Source organism: Sinocyclocheilus grahami, unplaced genomic scaffold (genome assembly GCF_001515645.1).
Source record: "Sinocyclocheilus grahami isolate Dianchi unplaced genomic scaffold, SAMN03320097.WGS_v1.1 scaffold407.1, whole genome shotgun sequence".
Taxonomy (NCBI): domain Eukaryota; kingdom Metazoa; phylum Chordata; class Actinopteri; order Cypriniformes; family Cyprinidae; genus Sinocyclocheilus; species Sinocyclocheilus grahami.
The window spans coordinates 678,322-692,036 of NW_015505586.1; the positions used below are offsets into that span (position 1 = coordinate 678,322).

At 38.3% G+C, this 13,715-nt stretch overlaps 1 protein-coding gene across 1 annotated transcript in view; it reads left to right on the top strand.

Moving 5' to 3' along the window:
* Positions 1–7,935: 7,935 nt before the first annotated feature.
* The window catches only part of inppl1b (inositol polyphosphate phosphatase-like 1b), a 21,570-nt gene continuing 15,790 nt past the window's right edge, over positions 7,936–13,715 (top strand). The window contains exons 1-2 of the mRNA XM_016232097.1: positions 7,936–8,873; positions 11,632–11,695. Of these exons, the coding sequence (XP_016087583.1) occupies positions 8,737–8,873; positions 11,632–11,695 (201 nt within the window). The 5' untranslated portion in view covers positions 7,936–8,736. The remainder of the gene's footprint in view (positions 8,874–11,631; positions 11,696–13,715) is intronic.

Here is a 13,715-nt window from a genome sequence, read left to right on the forward strand (position 1 = left end):
TTAAAACTCCTACTCACATTGTTCCTGTTGGTATAATAAATTCATAAATGGTTTCCTTGGCATCAGTCTTCTGAGTTTTGAGGGAATGAGGTGGGTGTCAAACTATTTTAGAACATCGGCTTCTTCAAAAGCAGTTTGAGGGGCATTCTCATTGTATCCTCAGGGGGATTTGTGAACACGACATACAGTACAAACAGCTAGTTGGCTGTTACTACAGTATTTGCACTGCCCAGTACACTGAACTCAACATTTCTAGAAGCCTATGATTCTGTGACCAGGCTTTGTTGATAGTCCCTCACGTTAGTCTTAAGCATAGAGGGGAGCCTGCATTTGCGGTGGCAGGGCCACAATTTTGGAATACCCTGCCTTTAAAGATTAGATTGGCCCCTTCTCTGTCTGTTTTTAAGTCATTGCTAAAAACCTTGTTTTCCTTAGTGTATTGACTACTGTGATATGGTCATTTTTAAACGGGTTTTCTTTGTATGTGGTATAATCTTGCTCTTCTGTAAAGCACTTTGGTCAGCCTGGTGGCTGTTGTAAATGTGCTATACAAATAAAATGAACTTGAACTTGATTTTTTTACCTGAAATTCACAGTGAGAAACCCATTTGCTATTTAATAACTCTAATATTGTTTGCATGGCTTAACAAAGAGGTCTATCAATCACACGTACAAAGGAGGAGGTTAAAGGGTTAGTTCACCCAAAAATGAAACGTCACACGGATACACTGTTTTCATTCAGATCAAATCACAACAATGTAGGAAACAGATCCGGCGTGATGCAGCTGACACAGAACAGCACAAGTTGTTTACGTCTCCAAAATGGCGCTACCGGGTGACGCGGAGGAGACAATTGTTGAATAAAGTCGTTTTTTTTTTCTTTTGCACACAAAAAGTATTCTCGTAGCTTCGTAAAATTACGGTTGAACCCCTGATGTCACATGGATTATTTTACCGATCTCCTTGCTACGTCTCTGGACTTGGGAACATTTCAGTTGTATTGCTGTCTATGCAGGGTCAGACAGCTCTCAGATTCCATCAAAAATAGCTTAATTTGTGTTCCGAAGATGAACAGAGGTCTTACGGTTTGAAACGACATGAGGGTGAGTAATTAATGACATGATTTTCATTTTTGAGTGAACTAACCCTTTAAAGAGGTCAAAATGCATCTACACTAATGCTGAATAACTTCAGCTATATATTTATATAGACAAGCGGAATGCAAAACTTGACAAACCATCTTTTATTAGACAATTTTGCTTGTAGAATAAATTTGTCATGACTGACGATAATGCATATCTACAGTACAATGTCACTGCTGATCATCTTTTTGAATGACACTGCATCCACACCACTAGGTGCCACTATCAGTTGTTTTACACGATGTCCCTAAAAACACAGCTGAAAAGATTTGCTATTAGTCCCAACTATTTCTCAGACAACCTAAATTAGAAAAAAGGGTAAGTTAAAACAATATGTTAGTTTAATTAATATATTAATTAAAGCACCTTTGTTAAGGTTATTTTTTTATTATATGTTATCCTTTGAGGGCTTCATTTAAAGGGTGTTGAATGGGAAATGCAGTGTTGAACATATTGTTAATAATGGAAGTAGTGACTGACGTAAACCTTTTTCTGAGGATGAAAAAGGATCAGACTGGGACATCTGGGCTCTCATCATTCCTCACACCTGCTGTAACAGATGGTCTAAGTTTATAGGGCTTGTGCTCTCTGCTCAAATGGCATGTAAAGGTGTTTTGATCACTATTATGCTCTGTTCACTCTGACACCAACTGGTTAACTATGTGAAATGTAAGATTTTCTAAAATACAGATAATATCAATACATTTGTCATAGCTGAATGGACAATAGTAAAGTGATCACAGAACAAAAGAATATTAACAGACTGCAGTTACTATTGTCAGAACTTTTGAAGTTTCTGTCACTGAAAAAGACACACATTACTACTGAACTACCACTTACGTTAGTTGTAGTGGGAGTTTATTATTTACATTATAAATAATAATTATACAATGTTCTGTAATGAAACTTTAGATGGCCGATAGGCTCTAACTCAATCTGATATAATCACATCATCATTCACATGGCACAACTGATTTTTTTTCTCACATCAGCAACCATTCAGCTTGCTGCTCAACATTCAAATACTCTGCTTGTGCTTTTTATTGCAGCGCGCTTCAGAAACCCTCCACCTTCCCCAGCTCCACCTGTATAGATCTGCTACGAGGTGATTCATGTATGCTACATATGGGGTTTTTTATGTGTTATATGTGCAGCAGCAGTATTTCTTACATGTTCACAGCAGCATGTCTGTGGATGTATTAGCAGTAGCAAGTCTCGGTTGCTCTGCCACAGCAGCAGCAGCAGCATAGCAGATCTATTCTGCCAAAACCAAACACATTAACATTGTCATGTGCTGTGGCAGAGCAAGTACAGAGACTTGTTACTGCTAAGACATCCACAGACATGTTGCTGTGAGCATGTAAGAAATACTGCTGCTGCACATATAACACATAAAAACTCCCATATGTAGCATACATGAATCACCTCGTAGCAGATCTATACAGGTGGAGCTGGGGGAGGTGGAGGGTTTCTGAAGTGCACTGCAAATGCTGCAGCAATCACTTGCTGAATACAAGTATTTGAATGTTGAGCAGCAAGCTTATTGGCTGCTGATACAAAAAAAACAATAGCTGCACCCTGTGATGATGGCATTATGTCAGATTTAGTTAGACCTATCGGACTGCGCCATCTAAAGGTTCATGACTGTTTTTACATGGTTATAACTTTGGAGATATAACCATGCAAAAACGTTATATGCGATTGTGTCTAATTAGCAGTGTTGGGCTAGTTACTCAAATAATGTACTATATTACTCATTACTAGTTACTAATTTCAAAAGTAATATTGTTACTTTACTTATTACTTCCTTGCAACAGTAATTAGTTACACTACTAGTTACATTACTTTTTCTTCATGCCCGACAGAAGTTGTAACTGTGACATAAATTTCTAGTGATTGATAGTCACATTCATGTAGAAGTGTTGTATTAATCTCATTAATTGTCATGTGTAACTTGAAGCTAATTATCATTTCTCCATTACACATATATATGATTATATTTCATTAAGTTTGTAAGAAACTTTAAATTTCCAAAAATATTTTTAATTATAGTAATATAATGTACTACATGCTGATCAGAGGGATGTGGGTGGGATGTAATGCCAGAGTAAAGTAAAGCCACAACTTACACACAAGTGCTCATGATCATCTTTTTTCCTGACAAAATCAATATAATGCAATATTTCTATCTGCTGAATGTAAGCCTTTCCATATTCCAAGCTTGCCTGCTGCACTGGGGACATCACATGCATGTGCGAGTCATGAAAATTATGAAAATAAATTTAGGAATTATAAGATTGTTAGATTTTAAATCAGTGGGGTTGAGGCATCAAAAGTAACTAAGTAACTAAACCGTTTTATAGATGGTAACTGTAATATTATTACTGAAATCTTATTAGTAATTAGTTACACTACTAGTTACTGCAAAAAGTAATATTATTACAGTAACTGAGTTACTAGTTACTGCCCAACACTGCTAATGAGTGACTAAGTCTAACTCTTAAAAATGGTTTGTATATACTTGGAGTGTTTCATAACCTAATTTAAGTATGCTGATGTGAAGGTCCACATGTGTTTATGACCTCTTAGTCAAGATCTGTCTGTTTATGCCAGCAGGGTTAGAGACATGAGCAGCTGTCTCTAACTGATGCCAATTTTAAAAAACACACTCCTAAAGTCAGCATCCAATTTGTTATGCAAATTATGTTAAAAATAATGTGTTTTATAGTTATTTTGGATATACAAGTTACTAATTAGACACAATCGCATATGACATTTTTACATGGATATAATATGATGTTTTTACTTTCAAAACTGTTTAAGTAAGACTTCACTCAGGAAAATTGCAAATATGTTATTTTTTTAGTTTATTTGTCATAAAAGGAATATTGAAAAATGACATTTAATGATAATTGTTTCATATATGTTTTTGGTTCAGAGTTATATTCAAATCGGGTGGTCTAGTGACAACACATGACTTTGCTATCTCCAAGCCACGAATACTTTTACTAAGGTTCACATCTCAGAATTTCCAAACCAAATTCTGTTTTCAACTTTGCACTAAACATCTTGGTTTCATTTCCTGTGTTCTCATACGCTCAGTCACTCCCCATATGACTAATTTAAATGACTTATCTAAAGACTGCAGACATGTAGCCCGTTACCAAAACTCAGGAAGAAATCATGTTTAATTAGAAAAAAATTTAAGTTGAGTTGAGTTTATTTTTTATTTTTTTCAGTAAAACCAAACAAAGTGGTTTATCATGAAGGGGCCGATTGTTAATACTCATGTGCTTGGCTTGTATTCATAATCCTCTTTCCTAATGTCTTAGACCTTTTCTTATCTCCTCACGGTTCTAAGACAGACAAAATACACAAACATTGTTGTAACATGTTACTCGAATGATAGAAAGTTGTCTCTTGAGTTTCTCTCAATTTTCAAACATTTTCTTTTAATATTAACTATTCACTCATAGAAAGTAGGCTAGTATATCTACAATGTAATACTATCATAGGTGTTTTTAACTTAAGCAATTTAAATAGACATATATTTCTATTTAAGCATGAGGGATCTATCTTTAGAGAGTGCAAATCCTCTTCCATCACCTGTTTGCTTCTCATAATACTTTGGAATAAGTAGGTAATGCTCTTTGCTAATCTGATCTTTGCTAGTCTTAATGGCTCACTCTGAATTAGTGGCCAATGCAGTCAAAAATTAATGTGATTAAAATAAAGCTTGAGCTCTGCTTGGGCTATAGGATTGGGGAGTTTTAGTGTGCGATTTGAATCATGATCCATCTAAACAGTTTGCCAAGAAAAACCCTGGAAACAGTTCTTTGCCCGTTTTTGGTGCTAACAAAGACCAATATTCCCTCAGGTGGAAGAGAGGAAATAGATTCTGTGACTGTATGAAGTGTTGGACACTGAGAGCATGTCTTAGATGGCTTAGCCTTAGTCAGAGATGGACGTAATCCATTGTGTGTTTTGTAAACATGACCCTGGGGGTATTTGAATGGACTGTACCTTCAGAAAAGAACACAGAGAAACTGGCAGGTTCAACCGTGTGACCTTCATATATGTATCCATGACCAGCCATCTAAAGAATTTGGATCACACTCAGATGCTAATACCAGGTGTACACTGCAAATATGACGTCTTCATATGTTTTTAATGAATCTCTTTTGTTTTTACTTAAAAATATCTAAAAATTCTCAGTCTGTGAAATAAGATAAATTCAATTGAGAAGCAATATTCAAAATATATTTCCATTGCTTTCGGACAATGTATGTTTAATAAAAAGCGTATTTCGTCTTAATACACCAGTAGATATCTGCTATAAAAATCTAAAAAATATAAATATAAAAAAATCTGCTGGTACAGCAAGACAAAATAAATAAACTTTTTGTAGGTAGATATAGGGTAGTACTGACATTTTCTGTATTCTGTATATGTCCATTTATTTTTTTTACTGGAAAAACTGGAAAAATAAGATAAAAATACTATATATAGTATAGTATATAGTACTATATATAGTATAATACTTATTCATTCATTCATTCATTCACTCACTCACTCACTCATTTATTTATTTGATCACCCAAAAATACAATTTTCCTAAAACTTTCTTCTCCCTCAGTCCATCAAAGATGTTGATGAGTTTGTTTCTTCATTTGGAACAGATTTGGCATTACATCACTTGCTCACTATTGAATCCTCTGCAGTGAATGGGTGCCGTCAGAAAGAGAGTCCAAACAGTTGATTAAAACATACAACAAGCAATTCATGCAACTCCAGTCCATCAGCTAATATCTTCTGAAGTGAAAAGCTGCATTTTAACCTTAAACCGTCGCTTCAGGCCAAAATAGTCTGTAATCCATATTAACCCTTCCTCCAGTGAAAAAAAATCCATTCCCTGTTGTCCTCACATCTTTGTTAAGAACTGTGGTTGATCTGTGCATATTTCACTCCTTATTCAGATGTGACATCTTTTTTTTACTGGAGAAAGCAATATTATGGATTGAGGACTCAGAAGCAATGTTAGCCAGAAGCAAGAGTTTGAAATTAAAAATGTTTAATGATGGATTTGTTGTGTGTAGGTGTTTTTATCATTGTTTTATTCTGACGGCACCTATTCACTGCAGAAGATCCATTGTTAGTTTATTTTATTATTTAATAATCTTCTAACAAAATGCAATAAATTGCTTATCATCTAAAGTGACTTTACTTTTTCTGCTGACAATCTGTAGGTGACACAGACTATTCAATAATTTTAACTCTAAGCAAATCAATGTTTTAGAAAACTCACATTCAGAGGCTCCATTCTGGTGTGTAGCACTTTTCACCATCCACTTAATTTGGGATGGATGAAATCAAGTTCAAAATTAAAAAAATTTCACTCCAAAATGCATCACATTATGAAAGTACAGTAGGTTGCTAACAGCAATTTAAGTTGACTTCAAATGCAAAATATAAATGCAAATCGGATCCAGGTATCAAAGCCACAGCAAGAGCAGAGCTGGAAAAGTGCGCATGAACTTTTCAGGTTTACATTTTCAGGGGGATAAAAATAAAGATTATTTGCATTCTGTGATCATTTGTGTTCATCGGTGGCGCTCTAAATGCTGGCACCTCTGAAAGCTCCTGCAGGTACAAAACCTGAACCCTCATGTGACCTACTGTGGTCTATTGCCACAACACTGAACAGACAACACTACAGATGAAGGGTGCGGTAAAAACTTCTAGGGACTGCCTGACTTCCTTCATAGCTACTTAATAGTGGAAAAACAAGGACTTTTTATAGCCCACTCACAACAAACAGAGATTTGGGGGTGGAGTGCTTTATTTGTGTTTGGTGGTGAGGTTTGCAAACAGTTTTTGCTGAGTAGTGAGGGATGGTGTTAGTCAAGCAGCTGGAAACAGAAAGAGAGAAGAAAAGGAGGGCAGGAGGAGGAGAAGAAGGACAAAACAAGAGACGCAGAGAAAGGGGGATGATCGTATCCATATGGTGGAGCTTGTGTTCTTCACTTCCTGGACAGAGAGAGGGAGACGGAGAGAGAGGCTGGAGGAAGAGAGAGAGCTGGGAAACCAAAAAATAGTGAGAGAAAAACATCTGGAAGCATAGCACAGTAACCCAGATCTTCTGAAGCTGTGAGTGGATGACCGGGAGAGAGCTGTAGAGTCCGATTCAAAGCATGTGACCATGATTTAGTTACAGCATGATTGTGAATGGGACATGATGGGTTTTTCTGAAGATCCCTGGGAGGGATAGAAAGAAAGAATGAGAGAGACTGGAAGTTCCTAAAGCGCTGCGGTCCGGTTCATGCATCACTGATGACGTGAGGTCACTTAGAGGAATTCAGGTTAGTGTTTAAATTTTTTCTGCTCTCTTCCTCCTCTGCCATCTGGAGCTGTGAAACACTTCCTTCCATTTTCCAGGGGTCCATCTGTTCTGATTTTACGTCTTCCAGACGTCTTCCAGGTCTAGTTCTTAACCTAAGGCTTGTTGGTGAACCTCTGGCTGGAGTTAACTGTCCTTGGAGTGAGAGAAAAACATCTGGAAGCATAGCACAGTAACCCAGATCTTCTGAAGCTGTGAGTGGATGACCGGGAGAGAGCTGTAGAGTCCGATTCAAAGCATGTGACCATGATTTAGTTACAGCGTGATTGTGAATGGGACAGGATGGGTTTTTCTGAAGATCCCTGGGAGGGATAGAAAGAAAGAATGAGAGAGACTGGAAGTTCCTAAAGCGCTGCGGTCCGGTTCATGCATCACTGATGACGTGAGGTCACTTAGAGGAATTCAGGTTAGTGTTTTAATTTTTTCTGCTCTCTTCCTCCTCTGCCATCTGGAGCTGTGAAACACTTCCTTCCATTTTCCAGGGGTCCATCTGTTCTGATTTTACGTCTTCAAGACGTCTTCCAGGTCTAGTTCTTAACCTAAGGCTTGTTGGTGAACCTCTGGCTGGAGTTAACTGTCCTTTAGTGGAGTTTGCAGACATCAGCTGAAGTTCTCAGAGGGGTGTTGCCTTGCCCTTATAAGGCAAAACCAACAGAGTGAAAAAGTATTTGAATTTGTGGTGGTACTGCTCCACTGCCTTTTCATGTCTGCACAGTCTGGAGCTGGTGCTTGTCTTCACTCTTGGTTCCTCTTCTTGGATATGTTTGCACAGAGGATGTTTGCTGCCAGACAATAGGAGTGTTTGTCAGTGGGGTGGGCAGCATGCGTATGGACGCTCTGTCATCTACCTCAGTCTCACTCTCACAAGTGGAGTTGGCGCAGATCACGAGAGGAGGAGGCCAGTCCTGGATCTGCCCTCAAGCCAAATACGCATTCTGTCTTTAAAACGCAAATGCTCATGGGAAGGCAAACACAATAGACAGTGGTAACAACAAAGCTTTTGGATGTCGTAACACCCTCTGGATCTGATTCTGCATGCTGAGCTTCTGACAGAAACGGGATGACAGTATGGACCTCCGGTTTTGGCATCACTGGATATCAACAATATGAGATCTTTCAGCTCACTTGTTTCAACCACTCTGGTTTTTGGAAATTAGACTGTAGAATACTCTGCTAGGACGCTCTTTTGAAAGCATCATGACAACAGCGACGTGGTACCATCGGGACATCACCCGTGTTCGAGCCGAAGAGCTGCTGGCCTGTGCGGGGAGAGATGGCAGCTTCTTGGTGAGGGACAGCGAATCTGTGCCTGGAGCCTACGCCTTGTGTCTGCTGTGAGTAAAACACTTCAAGAGTGGAATACACTACACAACTTCTGCACAGAATTGCAGATGAGTAATGAGTTAATGCTAGCTGCCAAAAGGCAGAACCAGTTTGCAGATTTTGGGTGGTTAGAATTGAATGATTTCATCCAAAATTAACATAGTGTATAATAAGCAATTTTTTTATGTTCAGAGTCAACAGAGTATGCTTTCAACCAGTCAGAGGGTATCAAATATGTTTGATATTTTTAGCCAGATTTGCAACACATATAGTCATGCATCTTCTAGCAACGAGGTGTATGTTTCTGCACAAGTTTGTTGTGTTCAGAACAACATGAAATTTGTCATAAGGGTCAATTTTTTTAAATTGAGATTTATACATCATCTGAAAGCTGAATAAATAAGCTTTCCGTTGGATGTATGGTTTTCTGAGTATTTGGCTGAGATACAACTATTTAAAAATCTGTAATCTGAGGGTGCAAAAAAAAAAATCTAAATATTGAGAAAATCGCCTTTAAAGTTGTACAAATGAAGTTCTTAGCAATTCATATTACTATTCAAAAATTTAGTTTTGATATATTTACAGTAGGAAATTTACAAAATATCTTCATGGAACATGATCTTTACTTAATATCATAATGATTTTTGGCATAAAAGAAAAATCATTTTAACCTGGACAATGTATTGTTGGCTATTGCTACAAATATACCTGTGCTACTTATGACTGGTTTTGTGGTCCAGGGTCACATTTGGTAGTGTGTGATTATCAGTCGTTTGGTGTGTGATGACCAGTTTTCCAAAGTGTATGGTGCCTAGCTTTTTAAAAACTGTTCAGATTTTAAAAAGTCATATAGTGTATTCCAGCCTTTACACACACTTGTTTGAGGTGTGATAAATTTACCTAGAATGAGTTTGGCACCACACCCAGCTGTCTATTCACAGCACTTCCTGGTGACAATAACATTTTTAAGTAAATCACAATAGTTACCAGGTATTGCCAATAAGTCAATGAACTATTGTAGTCCTTTTCTACAGTCTGTGCCTGTGAGATGGATTTTTACAGCCATGTGTCTGCCTTCCCCATCAGGTTTCAACAGAACTTTGGCAAGATGGTGACTGGGCTTACTTTTCAGATAGTTTAGTACTGTCTATCTCAATGCACATGAGCTCCAGGAGACAAGATCCAGTCTACAGCAGTCCCTCTAGGCCCCAGCTTTATTCAGGCCTCAGTTTTCCCTGTTTTCCTCCTGTCTCTGGCCCCTGTAGGAGGGAACAGGCTCCAGTGACCGCACTGCTTTCTCTCCACTGCAGCCCACAGCCAGACACATTCCTGAAGGCTGAGCCCTCCAGCTCCAACTGCTCTCCCTACTTTCTTTCTCTCTCATTCATTCTCCTTTTCGCTTGTTGTCTGACTCTGGCTCATTCTTTCCGGTTTCATCGACCATGCTTTGAAAATACAAGCTTCTAAAAAATGGCATTCAAAGAGCGGGTTATTTTATTTGTCATTATGCCTGATGGTTTAAGTAGAGAGAGAGAGAGAGAGAGAGAGAGAGAGAGAGAGAGAGAGAGAGAGAGAGAGGGAACAGGCTCCAGTGACCGCACTGCTTTCTCTCCACTGCAGCCCACAGCCAGACACATTCCTGAAGGCTGAGCCCTCCAGCTCCAACTGCTCTCCCTACTTTCTTTCTCTCTCATTCATTCTGCTTTTCGCTTGTTGTCTGACTCTGGCTCATTCTTTCCTTTGCCCTCTACCTCATCTCTTCTCTCTGAAACAGTTCACATGCAAAACATCTACTCACACAGTCACACTTCCTCTCTGTGCTTTGTTCTCTTATTTTAGATTACCTGGAAACACTGAGCTTTCTAATTGTCTTCATTGGACTCAGTTGAATATGTGTTTCGGGTTGTGTGGCCAAATGCAAATGAGCACAAATTCTGGTTTATCTAACCTCCTATGGGCACAGAAATATGATCTTGTATGATATGACACATACTGATGGCCTCAGTGACCACATTAACAGGCTGTTTTTTATTTGACTGTGGCCTTGTATATGGTATAAATTAACTTTTACCCTACTTTCAGAATTGAACATGCTGCCCTGTGGTGACTATGGAAACCATCAATGTCAGGTGTGCACACAGGGCCGTCCTTAGCTGACGCAGGGCCCAGTGCGAGGTAGGGAGCGGGGCCCCCCTCGGTTCGTTCGTGATCACGTTCGGGGGGTAGGGTGGGTCGTTCCCCCTCGGTCCATTCACCGAGGGGCCCCCTCAAGCACGGGGCCCGGTGCGACCGCACCAGTTGCACCTCCCTAAGGACGGCCCTGCGTGCACTCATTGTTCCATAAAACCACATAATGTTCCATTTATGTGATTATTTAAAGGATTGGTTGGCTATCTATTTTCCACTAAACATCAGATGAGAGGTTTAGCAGGATGTCTGAGCTGATATCTTCTGTACAAGCTGATGAGATCTTAAGAAGGGCAAAACACATTTTAAATATGGTACACAGAACATGTGCAGTCTTATGAAGCCAGTTGAGTTAAAAATAGACTGTAGTTTAAGTTGCTCTTCAGTGAAAATCTTGCTTGACAGTCGTGGTCACCATTCACTTTCATTGTATGGAAAAGAGCAGCACGAACATCCATAGAAGAAAGACATTCACTACATTTTGATTGACACAAAATAATATTTTTGGATGAACTTCTGCTTTAAGAATATTTATTTTACTGTATTATCTTAGATTCAACAGTCTGTCTGTCTTGTCCATAGGTTCCAGCGACATGTTCATACATACCGAATCCTCCCTGATGCAGATGGGTTACTGGCTGTACAGGTGAGCAGACAGAGGAGTTTGCTAATCATTTGCACAGTCACAAGTATGAAAGAAAATGCAGGTGAAAATTATGCAGTGTTAGGCAGGATACCTTAAATGATGGTTTTACCTTTGAATGAATTTGCAATTTCACATGGAAATTACTTGACACTCATCTAGTTACTTTCACTTCTTCTTCTTCTACAAAAAAGAGAAGCAGACTTATTCTTGTCTGCTGTCTGAAGCATGCAGCTGCGTGGTTTCAAATTGACCTTGGTGGCACTCGCTGTCAATAAAATGCTTCACACAGATTCCTCCTGCACCCACGCTCCTGATCCAGTTGGGAACGACTGGAATGGGTTTGTCTGTCTGTGTGGAGATTAAAATATGTGTGACATAATTGTTTCTGTGTCAAAGATTCTGGTCACACAGCAGTACTAGATGCATTGTTGGTCTTTTTGCTAATTCTTATCTATGCATAGATGAGATATGTTAGTGTGTTTCATATAGAAACACTCTTAGGTTAATGCCTGTTTTTAAAACACAGAATGGATAACATATACATGCACAAGAAGAGTCATATTAAGTTGCTTTGTGTTGTGAAAAAGAGGCATTTTCTGAGTATTCTCCCCCTCCCAGTGTCTGATTTCTTTTAATCGCTTTTCAAGAGCTGCACTCTTGGAAGGAAAACATGCTGCTATTTGGAGATTTTAGGGCAAATAATGAAACGTTTTTGCCAAAATGGTTTCATCGACCATGCTTTGAAAATACAAGCTTCTAAAAAATGGCATTCAAAGAGCGGGTTATTTTATTTGTCATTATGCCTGATGGTTGAGAGAGAGAGAGAGAGAGAGAGTGTATGTGTGCACTTGTATGCACAGTGGGTAGCTGGCTAGTGGCTGTTCGCGGTATATAGAATTTGGCAGATGCAAAAATGAGGGCATCAAAATGTAATTGTATCTTTGGTCCATAAAGCAGAAAAACTGAAATGTTTTGGGAGTTACCCTATCTAGACCAACTTCTTGTTGCCTAGCAGTTCTGCAATTTCCGCCTTCCTTTTTTAGTTTATGCAGGATACAGTGTCTCAAATAATTTGTTGTGTGTAGGTCTGTCAGAACTCTAAATATTTCTTATTTTTGAAAAGGATAGCAAATTCTAAAATATAAATAACATTTTTTAAATTATTATGCTGTGATCAAAAAAGTTTAAAAACGAAAAATTTCAAGATCTGTCATCGTACACATTTTGTAATGAAATTTTTCACACTTTTGATAGTATGATTTTTCCTGTTAATCTTCTAAAACACTGATGTTCCCTTTCCACCTTCCCTTAATCAGGATATAATTGTGAAATTTGTAAGTTTAAATACTTATGTTGTCCTGATCTCTGAATCTGTTTGCCTGTATGAGTTGTTGAGTTATGTGTGGCCTAAAAAAGCCTATATTCACCACACTTTATGCATGCCAAACACAATATCTCAAAATTTTAAAAAGCATTCTGAAAAAAATGACAAGTACAGAAATCTCAATAAGAAAATGTATATTCCAATATCAGGAAACATAATTTCTATCTCTACACAGGATTAATGATCTACTGTGTTAATTCATTTAAATGAATTTAAAACTCTATTAAAATTGTTTAACATTGTATTAAAGGAACACTCCACTATTTTTAAAAATAGGCTCATTTTCCAACTCCCCTAGAGTTAAACAGTTGAGTTTTACCGTTTTCGAATCCATTCAGCCGATCTCCGGGTCTGGCGGTAGCACTTTTAGCTTAGTTTAGCATAGATCATTGAATCTGATTAGACCGTTAGCATCTCGCTCAAAAATGGCCAAAGAGTTTCTATATTTTTCCTATTTAAAACTTGACTCTTCTGTAGTTACATCGTGTACTAAGACCGACGGCAAATCGGCCTAGAAAATCGCAGCTTTTCATTTTCCATGATCTATGCTAAGCTAAGCTAAAAGTGCTACCGCCAGACCCGGAGATCGGCTGAATGGATTCGAAAACGGTAAAACTCAACTGTTTAACTCTAGGG